At 35.2% G+C, this 26,027-nt stretch overlaps 1 protein-coding gene across 3 annotated transcripts in view; it reads left to right on the top strand.

The window, feature by feature from the left end:
* The window catches only part of LOC148945393 (ubiquitin carboxyl-terminal hydrolase 47-like), a 163,981-nt gene that overhangs the window by 40,495 nt on the left and 97,459 nt on the right, over nucleotides 1–26,027 (top strand). For 2 of the 3 annotated variants that reach the window (XM_089099421.1, XM_089099422.1), the window contains exons 3-4: nucleotides 15,438–15,644; nucleotides 23,361–23,595. In XM_089099421.1, coding sequence (XP_088955547.1) covers nucleotides 15,438–15,644; nucleotides 23,361–23,595 — 442 coding nt within the window. Of the gene's footprint in view, nucleotides 1–2,456; nucleotides 2,544–15,437; nucleotides 15,645–23,360; nucleotides 23,596–26,027 lie in introns of those variants that run through there. The other variant, XM_089099423.1, reaches the window with a different exon arrangement.

Here is a 26,027-nt window from a genome sequence, read left to right as displayed (position 1 = left end):
ATGAAACTTATATATTTGAAATCAGCATAAAAATGTCATTCTTTGGATATATCTCTAGGTATCAAAATTCTGTTTTTAAGAGTTTCGGTTACCATTGAGCCGGATCGCTCCTTACTTACAGTTCGTTACCACGAACTGTTTGATAAATAAGGCAAGTTTACATGGGAGTACCCGTGATCATTCTTGTTATTCGATAGTTGTACAAACGTGTTTCAGCTAGCTGACGGTCTTCTTTTTTTCTTTTTTTTTATATTCTAGGACTGTGCATTGAAACAGCCAAAAATGCAGTTACTAAATGGACTAAAAAGTGTAAAAATATTTTTTTCTCGAGAATCTATTAATTTAAGTGAAAACAAGGGGCACAAAAACGATTGGGCTTTACATGACATAGATATCAAATTGATCTAAGCTATAAATGCATAAACCAAAAAAATTCGGTAAGTTCAGGAAAACAAGTTAAAAAGATAAAGTTATGTAAAGCCCAGTCCGTTTTTACGTCCCTTGTTTTGACCTTTATTCATAAAATCTCGAGAAAAAAAACCTAATTTTGGTCCATTTTGAAAACTAGTTTTTGCTAATTTTTTTTTATTGTTTTCGACTTTTTAGTCTTCTTCTGCAAGATAAAATTTGTCTGCAAGATGAAATTTCTCCATGAAAAATTCCAGCTGAAAATTCTCCCATGGAGAATTCATCCTGCGAAAAATCCCCCCTCTGAAAAATTCCCCAAACAATTCCAAACCTGCTGAAAATTTCTCCCGAATAATTCCCCCGGAACATCTCCACGTGCAAAATTGAGTCGGCAAAAAGCAAGCAAGACAAATAAAAAGAATTTCTTATAGGAATTCTGTCAAGTTCTCCCAGTGTATAATATTCCCTGAAAAGTTCACCCCCGGAAACTTCCCTACTCACAGAAAATTCTTCCCGTTGAAACCCATCCCCAGCAGAAAATTATCCCCCTCCCCTCTGAAAAACGTCTGTATACTTCCCATTAACAAATACTGAGCGTAAACAATGGCAAATGTCATAACTTACAGACCTTTCCCCAAGGGCTGTAGGGGGTCATGTTACCCCCAAAGGTATCGTTATTGGATCCTTCAACCATGCTGAACAATTTGGTTATCTCAAAATTTGATCAGAAAAGGGGCTTGCGATGGGGGCTAGTTGCTCTCCAATCTTTTTGGTTATTTAAAAAGGACGCTAGAACTTTTAATTTTCGTTCGATTACACCGTCTCCCGATCTTCTTGTTCGGTGCTATCACCCCTGGAAAAAAAAACAAAGACGCCAAGCTGAGTCGCTCCTTACTTACAGTTCATCACCACAAACTGTTTGATAGTGTCTATGTTGCACTGTTTGCTGTAGGCCTACTCAATCACCCGTTAATGTTGTTTTGTTTATACAAGGTGGAATATACAAGAAGATGGGATTTTGATGTAGCATTATTGCGCTGTCATTGGAAATGCATATAGGCTACTAATAAATTTTGGTTGTAATTGAACATCAGAAGTTGTCGACAAAACGGGTCGCGAATTCAACAAATTTATGTAATATAAAGGTATAAAATGACCAAAGCACAGAAATACAAGTCGGTGAATTGAGGAAAACAAGTTAAGCATAGAAAAGAATGAATAGGCGATTCGTATGTGACGCCTAGTCCCTTAGTGGCACAGTGGGTTGATCTCTGCTTGGAAATACGGAACTCACAGTTCTAACCACAGTTCATATAATTATCCAGTAAACTTATCGCAGATCATTTCTGGTCTTCGTTCTCGGTGCGAACAAAAAGCTCCTCCCACTTCTTCGTGCAGTTATTAATAGCGGGTTTCCACTTGTTTCCGATTGTTTTGCGTAAAGTGCATTATTCGTAATAGCGGGTTACCACTTGTTTCCGATTGTTTCGCGTTACACTTGTCTACCCGTGAAAAGATCCGACGCCGCTTATGTTTCTACGTTCTCTGGAGCACTTGCCCCCCGGTCCGGGTTTTTATAATGGGTGAGATAGGGAATGATCATACTGGATAATTATATGAACTGTGGTTCTAACTCAGCTACAGCAACCCACTGTAGCGCCCGGAATTTGATTCCAGTGATGGGATTATGCGAAAGCGTCTCTATACTAATGTAATCAGCAAGAAGAAGAAGAACATATGAAATTTATGGAATAAATTTCAGGACTCAACTAAGGCTAAATACAAACCAAATCCTGGCATATAGTGTTTGGTTTCAGCTCTCTGCCCATATTATTTGCTACGTTGTTCGTGAAACAGACCTCTTTAATATACATTGTGTAGTGGTGGCTTTGAACGATTTAGAATATTTTGAGAGTTTGTAAAATATAGTAAAGATTTTACATCCGTGCATTGCTATAATATTTTTGACTTGTTGGCAAGAAACCAGTGTTTGATTCTTCTTGTTTTCCATTGCTCCTACTGGAAATAGAACTCTCAGTCCATCGGTTGGAACCTCGGAGAAGGTTTGATTGTGCTCTTATAACATATTTTAAAATGAAAACTTGTTGCTAAGGATTAAAATAGTGCCGCTAATGGTATTTACGATTCATTTTAATTTTTTCAGTAAGCGGGTGAAATTCGAATGGGTATTACGTAGATAAAAAAAAAATGTAGGTAACAGCTAATTACGCAGTAACTTACAGGAGGTCTATGTTTCTGAGAAGGCGAAGGGATTTTTTTAACGATGAACAAATGAATCATATTGCGATAATAGGTAATTAAGGACATGTTAGAAATCATGAGACTTCAAGGAGATTTTTGTCTAAAGGTCTTTCCTGCGTATATGCTTGTTAACTGACCTCCCTCCAGAATGCGTTGCAAGGACTGTCAAAGAAATTGGGAAGGCTACTGCCTGAGTATGCACATTTTCTGTATCAGATTCTGTTACACTATACTCACCGATAGAATATGATGGTGTCAGAGCAGCAAAATTAGAATAATTTCAACCCATAAATAGTTCCAAGTAATAGAATAGGGTATGCGAAACATAATAAGAAGATTTATATTCTTATTCTTTGTTCTTCAAATGTTTCTATTATCCCAATAATTTACTTGAATATTTCCAGTGCATGCAAATGCATATATATGGTAGATAGCATGGGGAATTATAGTAAGAGTTTCTTGGCCGCTAGAGACTGCACAGCAAATGTCCTAGTGTAAATTTCTATTGAATCATAAAATAAAACTGTTTGTTAAAGAATAATTATTCCTTATAGTTTCCTCCTATATAGAGACCCAAAATGGGTTCAATAAGTCTATACATTTTGTAGATTGGCACACCTATTAGTGCCATATATCAAACAGCTCGTGGTAACGAACTGTAAGTAAGGAACGACCCGGCTCAATAGTAACCGAAACTCTAAAGAATTGAATTTTAATACCAATAGATACGTCAAAAGAATCAGATTTTAATTCTGATTTCAAATATAAAAGTTTCATCAAGTTTAGTCCTACGCATCAAAAGTGACGCGCCTGAGAAAATTTGTCTGATTTTCGAAAAAAGGGGGGGAAACATCCCCTAAAAGTTATAGAACTTTAATAAAATCACAGCATCAGATTCAGCGTATCAGAGACCCCTACTATAGAAGTTTTCATGGGGGAAGGGACATTACTATGAAGGGGGCGCCGCATTTTCCAGCATTATTTAAAAAAAAATGATCAGAAATTAAATAAAAAAAAAACAACTTGTTTTTCAATTGAAAGTAAGGAGCAACATCAAAACTTAAAACAAACAGAAATTATTACGTATATGATTGGGTTCGCCCCCTAGTCAATACCTTGCTCTTTAACCCAAAGATTTTTTAGTACTTTCATAAGAGCTATTTATTCTAATTAATGACCTTGGTGATTAAGAATCATTTTTAAAGAATTGGAACACAATTCGAACTTTAGCGTAAAGAGCGTGGTATTGGGTAAGATAAGATAAGATAAGTTTTATTCTTCATTAAATACACATATAATATTACATGTTATTAATCCCTCAAAGGCTCATTGGCCTGTACAAAGAGGGACGACATATGAATTACATACTCAGAGATAAAAAACAAAAGAAAATTTAAAATGATCACTTACTCGCATATGAAGGAGAAGAAAAGAAAATATAGATAAACTGGAAACTATAGAAAAAATTAGAATAAATAAACCAAATTTATTAATTATATTAAATAGACTCACAAAAAAAAAAAAAAAAAAAAAAAAAAAAAAAAAAAATTATATTATTATTACTATAAGCGAATCCCTATCGTCGAAACAGAATTATGTGTATTGTCAGGTAAAACTAACATCATAATAGCTGTTACGATATTATTCATAACTCTTATCCAAAATATTAAAAAATCAAAACTTAAGCCATGTACAGCCCTTTTAGCTTGTATTTAAAACTATATAAATTCCAATTCAATCAGCTCTGCTTATTTCTGAGGCTAGGTAGCAAAATTGAGGTTTATGGGTTAATTCAGTCATAAGGCTTATAATTATTGGACTGTAATAAAATGGTGCGAAAGCAATAAAATTTAACCCGTCTTCATGAATGCTACTCCTTAGTGAACTATACAAGTTTCAGCAATAAATATTGATAGTCATACCTGAGGTCAGGGAGTAATAGCGCAGAGAAGACCACCATAAAACAAAACGAAACATTCAGGGGACATCAACTCCACAAAAAAAAAAAAAAAAACTCAACAAAAAAAAAAAAAAAAAAAAAAAAAAATTATTAAGTTTTATTCTTAACTAAATGGTCCTTAATAATCCTCTTTAAAGTGCCAAACCAGTGGCATTTCTTTACTGAAGAAGGCCGGGAGTTCCAAGCCTGATGAAAAGCGATGAGGGGATTGAAATCTGACCGCACAGTGGGAGTAGGAGGAATGCAGATATTATGTGACGAACGAAGGTTATATGAAGCTGAATCAGAAACAAACTGAGGAGTTTTTAAGAGATTTTGGAAGATTACCATGAAGCTGATGAAAAACAAAAGAAACGCAAGAAAGAATGTAGATAGACTGTAGATTTTGAAGCGGTCTTGGTGAAGAACAGTTGGTGTCCATAACCAGACGCCGTGTTTTATAATACATGACAGAAAGCTACCGCAGTGTAGAAGGAAAAGTAGACATCCATACTATGGGGCAATAAGAGACATATGACTGGACAAGGCAGAAAAAAAGAAGCTTCAGAATAGATCCAGGATAGGTGTGTTTGAGTTTTCTAATGGAACCCAAACTCCGTGGGACCTTAACCCTAATCATGGCTATATTGTGTCTAAACGAAAGGTTTTCATCAAGCAGGATACCAGGATACCGGACCAACCGATTCTTTGGTCTACAGAAGGGGCACCTGAAGCTGTGTCAGTTGAGGGAAAGCTACACCAATTCGAGACAAAATAAGAAAATGTGACTTGGTAACATTCAAGGCCAAGCACTTCGCCTCAAACCATGAAACTACTCTCTCAAATATTGCCACCAGATTAGATCTGACATCACATTCCGTCCTCCCTAAAGTCCCAAAAGTGCTGTTGTCAGCAAAAGCAACGAGGCAATCTTCATTAGAAGTAGCATTGGGAAACAAAGGAACATCCGGATGACAAAGATTGCAGCATACTAGAGGACTGGTGTTCTTGACTGCTGAAATAAGATCATTGACATAAATCAGAAATAAAACGGGGCCAAGAACAGATCCCTGGGGGACACCATATTCTACTTCAGAAGGGCTCTGGAAAAGCGGATCAATTGAAATAAGTCTACCAGAAAGATATGATTCAAACCAAGAGAAAACATTTTATCTTATACCAATATGCGATAATTTCCAAAGGAGAATCTGATGAGTCAAAGAATCAAAAGCTTTACGAACATCCAAAAATAAAGCTGCTGGGATAAGACAAAAATCTATTGCCGAATGAATTAAATTCAAGAGAGGTGCACAAACATGCTCTGTAGAGTGATTCGCTCGGAATCCAAACTGGAAATCATGGAAAAATATTTTGACATCCAGAAAACTAAGAAGCCTGGATAGCATAGCCTTCTCAAAAATTTTGCTGAAAACAGATAGAAGAGAAATTGGCCTATAATTAGCAGGAACACTCCGGGACCCACCTTTATACAGTACTATAACCTTAGCTCGCTTGAGTGATTCAGGGAAAATTCCATTCACGAAAGACAGATTGATAAGCTGAGTCAATGGTGACAGAATAGCAGGAAGAACGGCACGGATAACCCTTGTAGGAATTATGTCTGGCCCTGAAGACGATGAACCTTTAAGTGCATTTACGATCCGAGCTACCTCGAACTCAGAAACAGGGTTCAAGACCATTGACTTTAAACATGGGGGTCCAAGATAGGCTCTGAAATCGCAACGAGGAGTTCTAGAGCTCACAGATGAAGCAGTCATTTTTCCTATATTAGCAAAATAAGACGTAAGCTCTAACTGAACATTTTCTTCTCCTTGGACAATTTTACCGTCAACTATCAGCGTTGTTTGAACTGAAGGCGGAGGGGGAGTAGGTTTAAGTACAGAATTAATAATTTTCCATGTCTTCCCAACATCATTTCCACATTCAGAAAATTTCCTGTGATAATACTGAGACTTGGCCTTCCGACAGAGAGAATTAAATATATTCCTATAAGTCTTGAACCGCTGATGATGAGAAGCAGATGACGAAGCCTTGTATAGTTTCCACAGATAATTTTTCCTTTTCCAGCTTTTATGGAGACCTGGAGTCATCCGCGGATTCAGCAGTACTCTCCTTTTCGAGGTATGAGGCTTTGGATTCTGGTGGCAAACTTCTAGGATACCATCTTTTACTGAATCATAAAAGAAATCAAAAGAGCGGTTAAAATCAGATTCAGAATCCAAACTATCCCAAGGCTGATCAGTCAAACGAGATTTAAGTAGACTGATCTCACTGACACCAAAACGGAAAAATGGGAGATTAGATGGCGAAGCTTTACACTGCGATCGATCAGCAGTCCTATATCGTGAAATAGCAGGAAAATGATCAGAAATATCACTAACCATCACCGAATTATCTAAGACATATAGTGACGAAAAAATACTATCAATAAGTGATGCATGCGTCTCAGTAACTCGGGTTGGTATACAAACTGAGGGTAGAGTTCCCGCAGAAAGCATCATTGACAAAAAATCTGCAGCCGAAGCAGAATTTTGATACAGCAGGTTAAGGTTGAAATCCCCCATAAGGATTAGCTCGCAAGGATGCTTTTGGACTAAGTCCAAAACCTCTTCCAGAATTTTCATAAACGAACGAGTAGATCCAAAAGGGGATCTGTAAACCAAACCGACTACTAAATCCTTACAAACTGAATTAATGTCAATAAAAAGAGATTAAAAGATTCCTTCCTCATTTCTACTTAAATCACTTCGGAAATTATGTACAAGATGATTGGCAATATACAGGGCAAGGCCACCTTTCGCCATCTGTTTCCGGTTCATCCTCTCCATCCTAAATCTTTGGATATCTAAAAGCATATCCTTTTTGAATCCAGGAAAGTTTCACATAAACCAATAACATCCGGAGTTCCCCCACTGACGATCCGTTTCAGCTCATCAAAAGAGGAACAAAGTCCCTGAATGTTTAGGTGAAGCACAGAGAAAATACCATCTTGTTTAGAAGAGGCAGAACCACTTAATTGCGAAACATATTTACTTTCAATAACTGATTTAGGATCATTATAATTCCTATTTCTACTTCCAACTGAATTATTAATTATACTTTCTATATCTAAAGGATTATTTTGTAACTCAACAAAACGTTCCCCCAAAGAGTTAACATCACCCTGGTCACTAAAAGAATTAATCATTTTACTTACGGTGGATGGTAGATCCGCTCCGCGACCAAACTCACCAGACCAAAGGATAACGACATAAATAAATAAATAAAATCACAATAATCATACCAATAAGTAAGATACATATACATTTTACATTATTGAACAAATTAATAATAATAATTTCAGATAAATTTAGTAACTTTCTTAAATCATTAATCATACTACTCAGTTCCTGAAATAAAAAATAAATAACACTAAAGCTCCACTGCATTAATGTACCCATGAGACCAATACAAGTAAAATTATTTTCAAGATAACAAAGGATTAAAATCCCAAACTGACGCACTGACTTGTGAGAACAGGCATGTAACAAAAAAGATTAATTATTGAAGTCCATAAACTTCATTGAAGTTAATTGGAACTAAAGTAAATCATTAGACAGATACACACACAGAAAAAAAATAAGCATAAGATAAATAAAATACGCTGAATATATGAATGTCAAGATACAAAAAATATCTAAAAAAAAAACAAAAAAACAACACACACAAAAAAAAACAAAAAAAAAATTATTATTAAAAACAGTCGGCTAGAGTATGAATTTTTTTTTTAGTGACACTTTCACCGTTATGCCTTGCCAAAATTTGCCCACGATAATTCCAAACATTTATATGACCAAATCTGTCCTTAGCGGCATATAGGATCTCACGTCGCCTCTTTGTTAATGCTTCCGATAGGAAAATTCCACTTGAAGCTAACCTAGCTTTTGCTTTGAAGACTTTCTTCGCTATATCACTATTCACAAATTTAACTAAAACAGGAGGGACATTGTCGTTTAGGGAGGCATCGGTTAAAGCAGGAGATATTTTGAATCTGTAGATATTCCTAATTTGGGCAACATTAATTTCAGTCAGGTTCATTTTGGTTATGAAAACTTGCAGGATTGTTGATTGGAGGTCAGATCCGGACTGTTGCTTAACACCATGCAAAATTAGCGAATCAAGCAGCACTTCTTGTTCAAATGAATCTAGTTTCATCTCAATTTTCTTGATTTTCTCTTCTTGATTTATAATTTGGTTGCGAAGAGTTTTCAGCGATTGTTCAATTTTTTCAAATTTTGGTTGATAATCAAGAGTAATCGCATCATATATTTGACAAATAATGTCGTGGGATGACTGGCGGAAGGAATCAGCATCCGAAAACCTTTCATTAACCTTCTTAGTTATATTTTGCAGTAACTCTCGCTTAGTTTTTTCCAGGTCAAGTTCCGTAGAAGTGATTTTATCCATCAACGAAGCACATTCTCCTGTATTAGATTCCTTAATTGTTAATGCATTAAGTGTCTTGGAACGGGATTTATAAATATCGGGTGAATTTTTCAATTCCTCAAATGCAGCCTTTACACCTGCAGTCTGTTTTGTTGAAGTTCGGCTAACGCTTGGATTATATTCTGCCGAGTTGGCTTCAACAAGTCTGTATTCGTCATGTGTCCCATAGCAAAATACCAAATATGACGGCTTTCCTTTGCTATCCTTGGACACTTTTACTATCTTTACTGACCAATGAGGATAATTTTTGAAGTTAGCTAACGCGATATCAAACTCTTTAAATGCAGGCATTTCCTATTAAAGATATGAAAAAAGTAAAAACAATTTATCTTTATCTAAGTAAAGAACCTTAAGTAAAAATTTAGCTAGAAAAATGCTCCAAAGATGTAATAATATATATTCAAAATAATCTATAAAATTTACTAATTTCTGTCTATTTCAATACCAATTATTTGGCACCAAAGGGGAACACAGATAAATTAGCTGGTAGTAGGTTTACTCAAGAAAAGTCAATGGCGCAATAAATTTCACCTGTGTCCTAATACGTTTAGTTGAACAAACCAGTTCTTTATTGTTCAGAGACTATAAAATATCCGTTTTAAGCTAGGTGTTCACTGAATGAAAGCGAGTTTAATACGGACGAACCCCCTAATATACGTATTAAAAATATATGAATATAGAAGTTCGTTACGTAAGTTAATTCGTAAGTTACGTATATTTATTATTAATAAAAACGTTCGTAAATAAAATTAAATAACTTTCGAGAAAGCCATTTAACCGAATAAAAGTAAAATTAGTATGCAAATTTTGTTTTAATTATTCATGTACGGTGAGCCGAAATCAACCCTTCATTAATCCAAAAATATTCAGAGATTAAATAAAAAAACAAGTTTTTTTTAACTGAAAGTAAGGAGCGACATTAAAACTTATAACGAACAGAAATTGTTCCGTATATGAAAGGGGCTGTCCCCTCCTTAGCGCCTCGCTCTTTACACTAAAGTAAGACTCTTTCTCACAGCTCTATTTTTTTAAACAATAAAAAACTTTAGAGTAAAGAGCGAGGCGTTGAGGAGGGGACAGCCCCTTTCATATACGGAATAATTTCTGTTCGTTTTAAGTTTTAATGTCGCTCCTTACTTTCAGTAAAAAAAAACTTGTTTTTTTTTATTTAATCTTCTTACGAAATGGGAACAATCACAAAAACATGTATGACCTGTACTAGTGGCATGCTAAAAGAGCGCGCTGATACTTTTAAACCTTGTTCTATCATCGTTTTGTGCTACTTTTAACGTATTTTATTGTTTGTGTTTGTGCTATACTTTTAATTGTTTGTGTTTGTGCCTGTGTGTTTGTGCCTTCTTTAATTGTTTGTGATTTAATTATCCCTTCTTTTGCATCATACTTTTTTGTTTGCTCCTTTGGAAGGTTGAATAAGCTACGGGTGAAATATTTAACGCCCATCATTGATTTCTTCTTTAATCTTTTATTGATTTCTTCTTTCATCATCTCTTTTATTAATATCTTTGCTGAGGTTTCCAATTTTTTTGTCATGATTAAAACAAAAGGGAAAAAACCAATTTAGTTGACATTCTATTAACAATATCACAACAATAGTAACTTCGCAAAAGAAAATTAACTCAATTAAACCTTCACAATGAATTCAGTTTCTAAACCTATCTAGAAAAAGGGCTGGAATTAGGTGCGGTCCAAATCTAGTTCTGGACCTTGACCTTACCATTTGTAAAATCCCTCCTGAGAGTATACAAACTCTGAAAAACTAAAAAATAAGAACACAAAAAGGAAAGACAGCGTTGTCAATTTTGTGCTATACTTAGAAACCACGACATTAATTCATTGTAGCAAACGACATTGTATGACATTATTATCATCCAGAACAACTAACTAGGTAGGTTATGCCTAAATGGTTCGCGTGCTGGAAAGTGAATCTAGTTTATTGGGTCGATTTGGACAGCGAATCTAGTCCCCTAGTTGAAAGTGTTTCTGGCTAGTAATGCCTCAAGACCTTTTTTCGTGAGCTGGAAACCGAAGCTGGCTAATTGGATCGACTTGTAAAGCGAATCTAGTCCCCTAGTAGAAAGTGTTTCTGGCTAGAAAGGCCTCAAGACCTTTTTTCGCGAACTGGAAAATGAATCCCAAAACTGAATCTGAAAACGGAGGATTTGAAGGGGGGGGGTATCCACCCTCCGATCACTCTGAGTCTTAAAAAGGGCATTGCTTTGGGATTGGATGGGCGCGGGGGGGGATTGTTGCCTACTAGTTTTTAAGACAATGAATGGCCATCTAAAAATTTCTAAATAAAACTTTAGATGCATTAATGAGATGCATTACTGGAAAAGACGACGTTTGGGGGCGGGGGGGTTTGGGGTGGATTATCCAACCTCTGATCACTCTGAATCTTAAAAAGGGTATAACTTCTGATTACCAATACAACGAGCCCCCTCCGAAGTTTATACGATCATCTTTATATATATATATATATATATATATATATATATATATATATATATATATATATATATATATATATATATATATATATATATATATATATATATATATATATATATATACCTTATATACCCACAGGGCATAACTTACAACCCTTGCCCTGTGGGCTGTGGGGGGGGGGGGTTGTCATACTCAAAGAAAAAATTTCCAGACCCTTCAACTAAGTTCAACAAAATGGCTATCTCTAAATTTTTATTGGATCATGTGTTTGGGGAAATGGTGGGCGTGGGAGGGGGGTTAGTTGCCCTCCAATGACTTTTGACTATTAAAAAGGGCACTGATTTTTTCAATTTCAAATTGAATTATCTGTTTTCGAAGTTTCTTTCGGCAACAAATGGTCGTCTCAAAATTTCTATCAGATACATTTCGGGAAAATGTGAGGTGGGGGAGGGGTATCCACCCTCCGATCACTCTGAGTCTTAAAAAGGACACTAGAGCTTCTGATTACGAATCCAATGAGCCCCCTCCAAAGTAAATACGAATCACCCTTTCTATATATACCTTATATGCATTCAGGGCATAACTTACAACTCTTGCCTTGAGGGCTGTGGAGGAGTTGCCATCTTCAAAGACATAATTTCAGGGACTTTTCAATTACTTTGAACAAAATAGCTATCTCAAATTTTTATTGGATGTGTTTGGGGAAATGGTGGGCGTGGGAGGAGGGTTAGTTGCCCTCTGATCATTTTTGACTATTAAAAAGGGTATTGGCCATCTAAAAATTTCTATCAGATGCATTTCGGGAAAATACGAGGTGTGGTAGGTGGGGGGTATCTACCCTCTGATGTCTCTGAATTTTAAAAAGCGCACTAGAAAATCTGATTTCCAATCAAATGAGCCCATTCCAGAGTTTTTACGGTCACTCTTTCAGTATATACTTTATGTGCCCCCAAGGTATAACTTATAGCCCTTGCCCTGAGGGATGTGGGGGGTTGTCATCCTTAAAGACATAATTTACGGACCTTTCAATTACGTGGAACAAAACGGCAATCTCAAAATTTTGATTGGGTATGTTTGGGGAACTGGCGGGCGTGGGAGGGGGGCTAGTTACCCTCCAATCACTTTTTACTATTAAAAAGGGCACTAGCCTTTCAACATCCAATTGAATGAGCTCTTTTCGAAGCATCTACGACAGCTCCTTTGATACGAAGTGCCCAGGTCTACACCAAAAAAATAAATAATACATTGTGCTCACATCGCTCTTTACTTAGGCAGCGCTATTCCGCTGCCTATGATAACAGTTTCTAATCTGGTCACTTTTATTTTATATTTACTTAGGAAACCACTATAATTTATTTATTTATTATTTTAATCAATTATCGTTAGAGCCAGATTTGTTTGATGACAGTGTTTCCCGAAAAGTTTAGGATTTACGAATGGACGCAGAACGTCTGAGTTTTTTCTGGAATTTGGCTCTGTTTTCTAGAGATTGCTTAAATGAAAACCACTTGCCAGAATGATTTGGCCTCGACAGCATAAAATGTCTTCCATGTTTAATAGATTGGGTGCATTGTAGGTCTTGAATTATAATTTATTTACCTAGTAGGCATCGGTTGATGGTGTGTACGGTTCATCAGATCGAGCACACGTTCCTAGCTTAGACTAGGGAGTGGAATGTAACCTAAAAAAATGTCCTTCGTCCATTGTATAATCAGAAGTTGCTTATTTTAATGCAATAAAAATGTAGAGGAGGTCTCAAACCTGGTACTACATACCTCTTCTTAGATTTGGCTACGTAGATAAGGCCGTTTATTCCCCACTAAGAGTATTGAAATACCTTGTAGATAATAACACCTGAATTTACAAAAAAAGAACTGACAATTTGAATCACAGTTTATAGAATTATCCAGTAAGTTTATCGCAGATCATTCCTGGTCTTCATTCTCCGTGCGAACAAAAAGCTCCACCCACTTATTTCTGCATTAGCGGGTTAGTGTGTTTTCGTCAGTCAATGAGAAATGGTTACAAAGTGCATTTTTCGTAATTGCGAAAGCAGAAAAAAAGTTGGTGAGCCAGCCAAGTGGTTTTCAAGTGTCCCATCTCACAGGTATGACTTAATTTATATACAAATTATGACTTAATCTATTATTTACATACAGTGGCTCAACTGATCGGCCTATGTAGGATTTTATAAAAAGGGGGCGGGGGGCGGATGAAATTGGTGAAAATAAGGAATTTTTTCTTCTTCTAATAACTGGTGGAGTAGGTGTGATGGTTTCAGGGGCGGATCCAGGATTTTTGTAGGGAGGGGCGCAAAATAGGTTGATCCGACAAACTTACGTTAGAAGCAAGTTTAATTAATGCAAACTTGCGTTAATTAGGTAAATTACGCTACTTTAGACTCCTAGCGGGGGGCACCCTTCGCCCCCCCCCCCTCTGGCGCTGCAACGGGAGGGGGGATCATTTTTTTTTTCCCGTGGGGAGTTTTATTTTATACGATATTCTTTTTCTAGATAAGACTACTTTCGTTTTCAATCAGTATTTTCGTATGAAATGGGCAGACCTTTCCTGAACTTTAAACAATAAACACCTCTGTTTGGAAATCTTTGCACTTTTTGAATTTAGATAGCGATAAGGGTTCCTGATTGAGACCAATTTTAGGACTTGGGTTCTAATTATTGGTTACTGTGGTAAAAGTTGCCATAATAGCCCTATCCAAGAAAATACCAAACGTCTATTAAGAAGTGTTTTTCGTAAAATTCTTAGGGAACTTTCAGAAAATTTTATTTCTACTGATCTTAAGTTTAATATGGCCTTTACTTTTCTTTAAAAAAAAATTTCTTTTTCGTAAAGTTTTCGTAGTGTATAAAATATATATAGTATATATATATATATATATATATATATATATATATATATATATATATATATATATATATATATATATATATATATATATATATATATACTATATATAGTATATATAGTATATATATATATATATATATATATATATATATATATATATATATATATATATATATATAATATATATATATATATATATATATATATATATATATATATATATATATATATATATATATATATATATATATATATATATATTCCTAAAAACATCTAATAATAACATTGCTTTACTAATTACCGATTTTCATGTATTTATTGGAATAAATTAATTTTAAAATTAGTTTCTTCAAAATTAGTGTTCCAACGTTGAAGCCAAGTTTTGCGTCCGAGAGAAATCTGACTTGTCTACCCGTGAAAAGATCTGATGTCGCTTATGTTTATATCTGCAAAAACGTTCTCTGGAGCACTCGCACCTCGGTCCGGGTTTTTATATTGGGTGAGATAGGGAATGATCATACTGCTAATTCTATAAACTGTGATTTGAATAGTAAATACAAAAAATGTTTCTTGGGATGTTTGCAATATCTCAAATGTTGAATCTTTTGGATTTATCTGACAAATTGATATGCTCCATAGCGACTAATATACTTCGCTACAATACTAAAGCTCAAAAAGACTAACTTATAAGCCTAGCTATTAAGCCTACTCGTGTTGAAGATGCAAGGTTTATTGTCAAAACTTTTTTTTACACAAAAAAAAAAATGGAATTTGGTTTTCTCTACACTTTTGGTAAATTTCAGGTTACGGTTCCTTGTAAACCCTCAAACTGGATTTTGGCTCTGTTCAAACTGTCTGCTTGTGTTTGCTTATGACTCTAGGGTTAGCCCCTTCAGAGCCTTGGCAGGGTAATGAGTCTTTTTCTCACCTTAGGATATTCGTAACGAGACCCTAATATCAACATCAACAATTCTATTTCTTTCAGACAATGTCCAATGATGGGATTGATTTGCGTGTTCTCTGCATAGTTCGAAATTTTAGCAGCAATAGCAGCGATATCAAGAAAACAGAAATCGTCTTAGATGGCACTAGAAAAGTTTCTGATTTGTTTGAAGAAGTTGGAGACAGATTTGAATATGAATCGAGCTCTTTTCAGTTAATTCTTCAAAAGAGGTCTGATGTTTATTTATCGGTAAGTTTATTATTGTTAGTCTTATGTTGGTAGTTCGACAATAAGGTGCAGTAACCTTTGGCTGTAGTGCAGTACCAATGAGAGCGAAAAATTTGTCGTAGTTGCTATCCTTTTTCCTTGATGGCTGGTTTTGTGGGAAATTGAATAAGATTTTCCCCCTTTTTCTCGTATCTCGCATCAAATTTGTTTTAACTCATGCCTGGTTTTTGTTTTGCGAAACTGAAAATACTTGCCAAGTGCAGTGACTCCAAGCTTCTGGCAAACTAACTTGCTACTTTTTATCAAATAATATAATAACAAGGCTAGAAAAACCGTGAGTATCATGGCTGTTTTTAAGTTGTTTTTTTTGGGGGGGGGAGGTCGTTGCTTTTTTTTTAGGGAATTTGGGGTTGAAATTTTCAAGTCAGATAGTGTTGGGCGATAATTTGATTAAACGATGTATCGATATTTTTACTTTCGATATATCGATTTCGATATTTCAGATCAGTTTTTGCTCAGGTTAACTCTTAATTTTGACAAATTTCGATAAAAAAAATTGTAATTAAAGAGGTTTTTGCACAAATTTTTCTAAACTATAATAAAATACAAAAAAATGCGATTATATGAATCAATATCACAAAAACCCAGATTTGAAATTACTCGGGCTACTAAAATAAACTACTGGCTATTTTTGGTTATCCAAAATCAGTAACATCTCAATACTTTCCCTTGAGAATTGGTTCTGCCCTTCAGTGATAAAAAAAAGAAATGAAAAAGAAAAATGTTTCAAGTGAAAGCAAGGAGCAACATTAAAACTTAAGAGAACAGAAACTAATCCGTGTATGAGTGGGTAACCCCTCCTCAATACTTCGCTATTCACGCCAAAGTTTTTTGTATTTAAAAAGAAGTTCTTGCTCTAATTAAACTGCCCATGTCTTTCAGTTTTTCTTTACAAATTGGGACGAAAGTCAAAAGTTAGTGTAAAGAGCGAGGCATTGAAGAGGGGACATCCCGCTTCATATACAGGAAAATTTATGTCCGTTTTAAGTTTGAGTGTTGATCCTTAGTTCCTTACTCTTAGTTGATTTTTTTTCTGATCGTTTTTCAAATAATAGTTGAAAATCTGCCTCTTCCCTCTATGGAAAATCCCATCCCCACGAAAACTACTGTAAAGTTCCCCCCGCGTAAGATCCTTCTTCCCCCAGAAAATTCCATCCCTGCTTTAAATTCCCGCCAGAAAATTTCTTGTGGACAATACCACCTGGAAAATTCTTTTTTGCCTACTTTCATTTGAAAAAAGACTTTTTTTCTAATCGTTTTTCAAATCATGCCGGAAATCCTCCATCTGTGAAAAATTTTTCCAAGAAACTATCCCCTCCTAATGTCCCAATGAGAAGTTTTTTTCCTCTGGAAAACTCCCACATTGAGAATTTCTCCCGCGGAAAATCCCCCTCCCACGGAAAAATATCTCAAATGATTTTAACCCCTTTGAAAATTATATTTGGGTGCTTTCAAATAAAAAGAACTCCATATAGGAATTCTTATAAATTCCCTAGTCTAAAGTTTACCTTTAAAACTTCCCATCCCGAGACTTCCCTCCCCACGGAAAATGCTCCCCTTGGAAAATTCCCCCCCCCCCCCCCCAAAAAAAAAGGCAAATCTGCCTTTTCCCTACATGGAAAATCCAACCCCCACAAAAATTCCTCATTGGAAAGTTTTTTCCGCGTAAGATCTCCCTTCCCCCAGAAAGTTCCATCCCTGTCAAAAATTACCCTCAAAAAAATTTTTTGCGGGCAATTCCGCCTGGAAAATTCTTTTTAGTCTACTTTCATTTTAAAAAAAAACTTGTTTTTTTTATTTCTAATCGTTTTTCAAACCATGCCAGAAATCTTCCCTCTGTGGAAAATTTGTCCTGTAAATTCTCTCATGGAAAGTTCTCCAATGGAGAATTTTCTCCTGCGGAAAAATCCCCCCAAAATTGCTCCCCCCTCCCTCGAAAATTTTCCTCGTGCAATTTCTCCTGAATATATCCACATGTAAAATTGAATTGGCGAAGATGTCTAAAAAAATGTCTGTTTCCCAATAATAAACACTATATGTAATTACTAGGCAATTTTCATAACTTACAACCCTTTCCCACGGCCTGTCTGGGGTCATGTCTTCCCCAGAGGAATAATCATTAGACTTTTCAACTATACTGATCAAAATGGCTATCTCAAAATTTTGATCGGATGGCTTGAGAAAAAAGGAGCATGGGAGGCAGGGGAGAGGCGTTTTGTTGCCCTCAAATTTTTTTTGGTTACAAAATGAGGAACTAGAACCTTAATTTCCGTTCGAATAGTTTTTCCAGATTGAAGCTAGAAACAATTATAATAGGGTTCTGTGATATGTTAATTTTCATCGTACAATTTTCATTAAAATTCCTTGACTTTTTAGGGGTGTTTCCGCCATTTCTGGAAGATCTTGCAACTTTTGTAGGCTCGTAGCTTTTGATGGGTACATTAAACTTGATGAATTTGATATATCTGGAATCAGCATAAAAAGTTAATCCTTTTGATGTATCTATGTTAACAAATTTCTGTATTTTAGAGTTTCAGTTGCTATTGGGCCCAGTCGCTCCCTACTTACAGTTAAGTACCACGAACTGTTTGATTAGCTGATCAGGCTTAAAATCCTCTCTCAGAAGGTTCTCTGGTGGTTAATATAGACATTAATTTTATGATTACTTCACATAGGTATTTCTGTGGGCCATATTACGAGACTTTTACGACTTGATTAGATCAGTTTCTCTTGCAACTAAAAATTGTTTACTCAAAATCTGGAGAGCTGTGACAAATGCGGCTGCTAGTGAAGCCTACCTTGTATTGACTAGTGAAATTTAGTCATGTGATCCCCACAAAACGGCTAGATTCTGTAGTGGCTGAATCACAGGAACTGTCACGGCACTTGCATGTGTTGATACATATTCCAGCAAGGCTGAATCCATGTAGGAAACATACAATTTCGTGAACCGTTGATCGAAGTATGTGGCAATTGTGACGAGTGTGATCTGAACAAAGCCTACAAGCCTAGAAGGCATTTTATCTAGTTAAGCCTTTCGGAGGTGTTCAGCAACATTTGAGAGTCTGCACTCACTAAACGTTGTTTAGGTTTTAGAACAGGTCATGTCAATGGCTACAGCTATCAATGCTTTGTATCAGCATGTATGAATCAATAGATTGAAGATATTATTCTTCTTCTTCTCGGCCATTTGTGAAACAACCTTCTGTGTTAGATTTCTTCTACTGGATGTCCATCAGTAGACACCAGAAAACGCTGAAAATACTCAAATATTCTTTCCGATGTTGATATCTAATATTGTCCAACACTAGTCAGATATAAATTCAAGATATTCATGCATCCGAATTTTTCAGCCAAGTCTTCTTTAGGGGAAAGGACCGTGGATCTATTTAGGAAATGAATAAGAGTTTGGTTCCTATGAGTGCAAGTTATATTAAGTTATTAAGATAAGATTTTATTCATTATCAATACACATACAATATTACACTGTGCTAGTCCCCCCAAAGGCTCCTTGGCCTGTAGTTATGGGAGTATATACGGATCACAAACTCAGACAACAATAGCCAATTACTGAGACAAAAAAGAAGAAAAAAAACAAATCAAACATCAATAAAACATAACATAATTCATTTCTCTGCTTATTATTCTCAAATCAAAAAGGTGACTTCATACCCTTCTACAATCTACTAGTCACAATCAGATTATACAGAAAAAGAAAGAAAAGAAACAGAAGAACAATTAAATGAAAAACTATTGCCAACCATTCAAAACACAAAAGTAAGCCACGAGAAAGGCTGCGCATAAGGCAAAAAAAAAACCACTTATGCTCACAGTCACAGAAATAAGAGTAAAAGGAGAAGAAAAGAAAATATAAATAAATAAATAAAAACTATAAAGTAAATTGTATTCAGGAAAGATTAAAAATTTAGTCAGGCAAAAGTAAGGAAAATTAATCACAAGAAAACAAAAAAATTTACTAGTCTTTTGATGGTGCCAAACGAGTGGCATTCTGGAGCCGAATCGGGAAGGGTGTTCCATGTCAAATGACGTGCAACAAAAGGATTAAAATCGGATCTTATTGTTGGTGTACGCCGAATTTGGATATTTAGAGAACTACGGAGCTGATAATTTGACCGATCAGATACAAAAGAAGACGTAAATCCAAGGGACTTAGGAATATCACCATGGAGCTGAAGAAAAGTGGAAGACGTACAGAAAAGAATATAAAGTCTTTTAAATATCAAGTAGCGGTTTAGTTGCCGAACGATTTACATCCTGGATAAGATTTATAGCTTTATCGTAAGTATTCGAAAGCGGCTTGAGAAAAGAAGGGAAAGTAGACATCCATATGACTGGGCAATCGGAAACATAAGAATGAATTAAGCTATGAAATAGGATTTTTAGAATTGGTCCTGGAAAAATATGTTTGAATTTTCTTAGAATACCGAGGTTTCTGCATACCTTCACTTTAACCAAATCAATATGGCGTTTAAAAGATAAATTTTCATCTAGGAGAATACCTAGGAAACGGACATAGCCCTCCTTTGGTCTACTAATAAAGCCTTTGGATATATAAATTTCTGACAGTTGAGGAAAAGCCTGAGATATACGAGAAAAAACTAGTTTCAGAAACATTTAAGGTAGGAGAGTTAGCATCAAACCAAATTGAAACTCTCTCGAAGAGGTCCACTATTATATATGCTATATAATGCTATTATGTGCTATGCTACATATGTGTTTTATATATAAGCGGCTTGGTGCTGCGGTGAGTTGTTCGTAGTAGTAGTAGTAGCATATATATATATATATATATATATATATATATATATATATATATATATATATATATATATATATATATATATATTATATATATATATATATATATATATATATATATATATATATATATATATATATATATATATATATATATATATATATATATATATATATATATGTATATATATATATATGTATGAAGTACCATTCCAATTTATTCCTCGCTTTCTACGTTCTATTAAGGAATGATGCTAACTTAAGTTAACATAATTGGGAAACCTTTGGTGTTTTATTCAAAAATTTCGTGTTCTTAAGGATTTGCTGCCAAAGCATATTGTGTCTTGCAGCTGTGACTTATGAACATCTCGTAACTGAAATGGCATTTGTTGAACTTGTTTGTCGAACGGTTTGTTCAATTGAACTGTCATTCGTTGGATGTGAAGGAAGATTTGTTTTGTGAGTAATAATTAGCGACAGTACTAAAAGGATTGAAAAATAATAAGGCTCCAGCTGCTGATAATGTGGTTAATAATTTTCTTAAATATGGTGGTTCTGAGATTAGAAATAAGTTACTGAAGATTAAGAATATGATTTTTGAAAAAGGGGAAGTACCTAACGAGGAAAACCTTAATTAAGCCACTTTATAAGAAAGGTGATAAGAGTGAGTGTAGTAATTATCGAGGCATTAGTCTGATCTCTATAGATAGCAAATTACTTAGCTATATGATACTTTTTAGACCGAGAGATGCTGCAGACAAATTTTTAAGAGAAGAACAGTGCGGTTTTAGAAAAGGTAGAGGATGTGTCGACCAAATTTTCACTCTTAGGTTAATAATTGAGAAATGCCTGAGTTGTCAAAACACCTTTGGTTATTAGTTTTAGAGATTATGAGCCAGTATTTTATTCAGCTGATAGAAGAGATTTAACGAAGGTCTTATCCTTGTATGGTATACCAGACAATTGCATTAAAGTGATTAGTGCTGAATACGAGAGTAACACTGCTATGGTTAAGATAGGAAATGAGGTTAGAAGCGGGTTTTGTATTAAATAAGGAGTTAAGCAGGGTTGTTTTCTATCCTCTTTTGTATAGATTATTTTGATGGACTTTGTCTTAAGGAACACAGGAAAGGAAATGGGAGACCACGAAATAAAATGGGGAGGAAAAAGTCTCCTGGACTTAGATTATGCTGATGATTTAAGCATCCTAAATGAAAGTATGAGCAAAAAGAATGAACTTTTAGAGGTTTTGCGAGTTCAGGGTGCTAAAATAGGTTTGAACTTTAATCTTAAGAAGACTAAGTCACTAAGGCTTGGAATAAGTGAAGATGAAAAGGCGACGTTGGGTAACGAAAAGATTGATCAGGTGGGCAGCTTTACTTACCTTAGTAGCATTATTAGTAAAGACGATGGGGGCAGTGAAGATGTTAAAAGTAGAATAACCGAGACTCAGGGTGTTTTTTTACAGTTAAAAAAAGATTTGAAGAATAGGCAGAGCAGTCCGCAAACCAAGATTAGAATATTATAAGCTACAGTGATGACAGTGGTCAAATATAGCTCTGAAGCATGGGTGCTCCGTAAAGCAGATGAAAACTTGCTAGATGTTTTCCAGAGAAATTGCTTACGGGTTGTTCTGGTTACCCGACCGACTGACCGTATTTCAAACAGTAGGCTCTACGAAAAATTTGGTTCAATACCGCTTTCTAGGGCTATAATGAAAGAAAGGTTGAAGTGGCTAGTGTACGTTGCGTGGATGAAGGATGACAGATTGCCAAAGATTGTCCTTTTCTGTAAACCGTCTAGGGCTAAACGGAAAGCAGGTTGTCCTCGTCTGGGGTGGGAGGACGTCATAAAGAAAGATTTGAAGGAAATGGGAACTTCCTGGGAGGGGGTAAAAAGGGAGTCTCTGAATAGATTGGGATGGAGGAGGGGTATGCGTAGCTCTGTTGGCCTCAGGCGGCTTAGTGCTGCGGTGAGTTGTTTGTAATAGTAGTAGTAGTTTGTCGAATAGTCTAGTTAAGTGGGAGATTTTGAAATTAGAAAGCAAATAGTGAAAGCAAAGTGTATGTAGACAAATGATGTTGCTTTGCTTTAAAGTAGTTTTTTATACCATAAATAACTACTAATGAATTTTATAATTTAATTATAACTACTAATAATTATAAAATAAATAACTACTGTAAATTTTATAGTCATAGATAGAAGTAAAGCAAGCAGTTGAGCTTGTTAGATGATAAAATATGAGAGTTGTTTACAAAAAGAGCATAGATATAAAATTAGCCTTCAAATGAGCCCTTAAACATTTCTCTACGATTTTTCAGTTCCCAACTAGCGGTGAAGAAAAAAAAATATAGAAGACAGGTCACTGCTTCCCATGAGAAAGGTCTATTTTCCTTGTTGCTCAAGAGGGGGATCTGTAATTCCTCTAAATGAAGTTTTTAGCTAAGGTGACTCCGATGAAGTAGCTTTTGGGCTATCTCTATTAAGCTTTTGGAAGTTTTAGATGCCCGGGGGCATATAAGGATTAAATGGAAAGGGTGATGATATAAACTTTGGAGGGGGCTCATTTTATTGGAAATCAGAAATTCCAGTGCCCTTTTTGAGAGTCAAAATGATCGGAGGGTAACTAGTCCTATAACAGTGTTAACTTTTGGAAGTACTTAGGATTTGGCATTCAGGCTAACTCCTCACAGCTTTATTGACCTAGCTTAAGTGCAAAACTTAAAAAAAAACACCGTCTTTAAAGCAAATGTTTCCCCTAGTCAGTTTCATTAGGATGCTGATCGTCCAGAACTAGAGTTATGAAATACATTTTCTCCTACAAGTATGACAACATGGTTGTCCCGTTATTTTATTGGTGTTTCATAATTCGGATATAGCCTCACATTTCGATTTCAGATCAATCTCGACCAGCACCTGAATCACACGCTTGAAAATATTGGCTTTTCTTTATCCTTGGAAAGTCGGAACCAGGTTCAAATAGAAGACAAGAATGGTAAACCTCCTCGAAAGAAAGAAAGTGTAGATACTAGTCAGAGTAACTCAAATCCTTCGTATGGCTTACGCCCCTCAACCTCACTGCCTATGCTCACTAATGGCCCCAGTAATTACCCGTCTTATCACAACTCCCCGAGTAAGTACCTATGCTGATTGTCGTCGTGAATTTCTTTGTATAATTTAATTCTCTTTTTACACAATGGTTAAAAAAAAAAAAAGACTGTGAAGTTTAGTGGATTGAGTAATTTTCTATGCCTATATTTGAGTGTGCCATCTAATGTTCTTGGTTATATTTTAGATCTTAAATGCTTTAATAAAAAATCTTAAACACTCAAAGACAAGTGTGGTCCCAGGAATGGCTTGAAACGTTAGTTTTTGCTCTGTCATAAAATCATGAGTGTTATGTTCGTCCTTTTATATTGGGCACATTGTTATATTAGGAAAATCACTTAAAGACCATGAAATTTGTATCAATTTATTCAGCATTTGAAATAGCATTTTTACAAAAAAAAGGATAACAATAGAGAAGCCTCTGCCTACAGTCTCTGTCTACAATTACCCAGCCCAGTCTTGATGCAACCGATTGCCCAAAATACTTGATAAATTCAATCCCCCCCGCTTTCGCAGCCTTTAAATAAAAAAAGTTTTTTAAACTGAAAGTAAGGAGCGACATTAAATCTTAAAATGAACAGAAATTATTCCGTATATGAAAGGGGCTGTGCCCTCCTCAACGCCTCGCTCTTTACGCTAATGTTTTTATTGTTTAAAAAAAAGAATTGTGAGAAAGTCAAACTTTAGCGTAAAGAGTGAGGCGTTGAGGAGGGCACAGCCCCTTTCATATACGGAATAATTTCTGTTCATTTTAAGATTTAATGTCGTTCCTTACTTTCAGTTTAAAAAATTTTTTTTTTATTTAAAGGCTGCGAAAGCGAGGGTTTGGGGGCGGCAGCCCCCCAACTGTGCCTCCTAATCCCTGTACGTTTTAAGGTTCTACCTTGTAACTCAGCCTCTTTAACTCTTTAGAAAACGTAGTTTTTTTCAAATCATATTTAAATAGACTGATATTAGTGGATTATATAGAATATTTCGGATATATATTATGGAATCTTTCGAACATTATTTCAACTAAATTTTTCATTAAGGTTCTTAACTTACATAAAGATAAGTTACTTTTACTTTTGTCCTCTCCTTAATAGGAAATGCCTGCATTTAAAGAGTTTGATATCGCGTTAGCTAACTTCAAAAATTATCCTCATTGGCCAGTAAAGATAATAAAAGTGTCCAAGGATAGCAAAGGAAAGCCATCATATTTGGTATTTTGCTATGGGACGTATGATGAATACAGACTTGTTTAAGGCAACTTGGCAGAATATAATCCAAGCGTTAGCCGAACTTCAACAAAACAGACTGCAGGTGTAAAGGCTGCATTTGAGGAATTGAAAAATTTGCCCGATATTTATAAATACCTTTCCAAGACATATAATGCATTAACAATTAAGGAATCTAATACAGGATAATGTGCTTCGTTGATGGATAAAATCACTTCTACAGAACTTGACCTAGAAAAAACTAAGCGAGAGTTAATGCAAAATATAACTAAGAAGGTTAATGAAAGATTTTCGGATGCTGATTCTTTCCGCCAATCATCCCACGACATTATTTGTCAAATATATGAGGCGATTACTCTTAATTATCAACCAAAATTTGAAAAAATAGAACAATCGCTGAAAACTCTTTGCAACCAAATTATAAATCAGGAAGAGAAAATCATGAAAATTGAGATGAAACTAGATTCATTTGAACAAGAAGTGCTGCTTGATTCGCTAATTTTGCATGGTGTTAAGCAACAGTCCGGATCTGACCTCCAATCAACAATCCTGCAAGTCTTCGTAAACAAAATGAACCTGACAGTAATTAATGTTGCCCAAATTAGGAATATCTACAGATTCAAAATATCTCCTGCTTTAACCGATGCGTCCCTAAACGACAAAGTCCCTCCTGTTTTAGTTAAATTTGTGAATAGTGATATAGCGAAGAAAGTCTTCAAAGCAAAAGCCAGGTTAGCTTCAAGTGGAATTTTTCTATCGAAAGTATTGACAAAAAGGCGCCGTGAAATCCTATATGCCACTAAGGAAAAAATTGGACATTGAAATGTTTGGATTGATTTTGGGCAAATTCTGGCAAGGCCTAACAGTGAAAGTGTTACTAGAAAAATTCATACTCTATCCGATTGTGTTTAAGAATAATTTTTTTTTGTGTGTGTTTTTTTTTTTTTAGATAAGTTTATTATATTGCCATTCATATATTCAGCGTATTTTATTTATATTTTGCTTATTTTTTTTTCTTTGTGCGTATCTATCTAATGATTTACTTTCGTTCCAATTAACTTCAATGAAATTTATGGATTTCAATAATTATTCTTTTTTGTTACATGCCTGTTCTCACAAGTCATTGCGTCAGTTTGGGATTTTAATGCTTTGCTATCTTGAAAATGATTTTACTTGTATTGGTCTCATGGGTATATTAATGCAGTAGAGCTTTAGCGTTATATATTTTTTATTTTTTATT

The sequence above is a fragment of the Artemia sp. Qi Xiang Cuo genome, chromosome 13, assembly GCF_049724085.1.
Source record: "Artemia sp. Qi Xiang Cuo chromosome 13, ASM4972408v1, whole genome shotgun sequence".
Lineage (NCBI taxonomy): Eukaryota > Metazoa > Arthropoda > Branchiopoda > Anostraca > Artemiidae > Artemia > Artemia sp. Qi Xiang Cuo.
The sequence above is the reverse complement of the archived record's forward strand: the minus strand, read 5'-3'. Positions and strand labels throughout refer to the sequence as shown.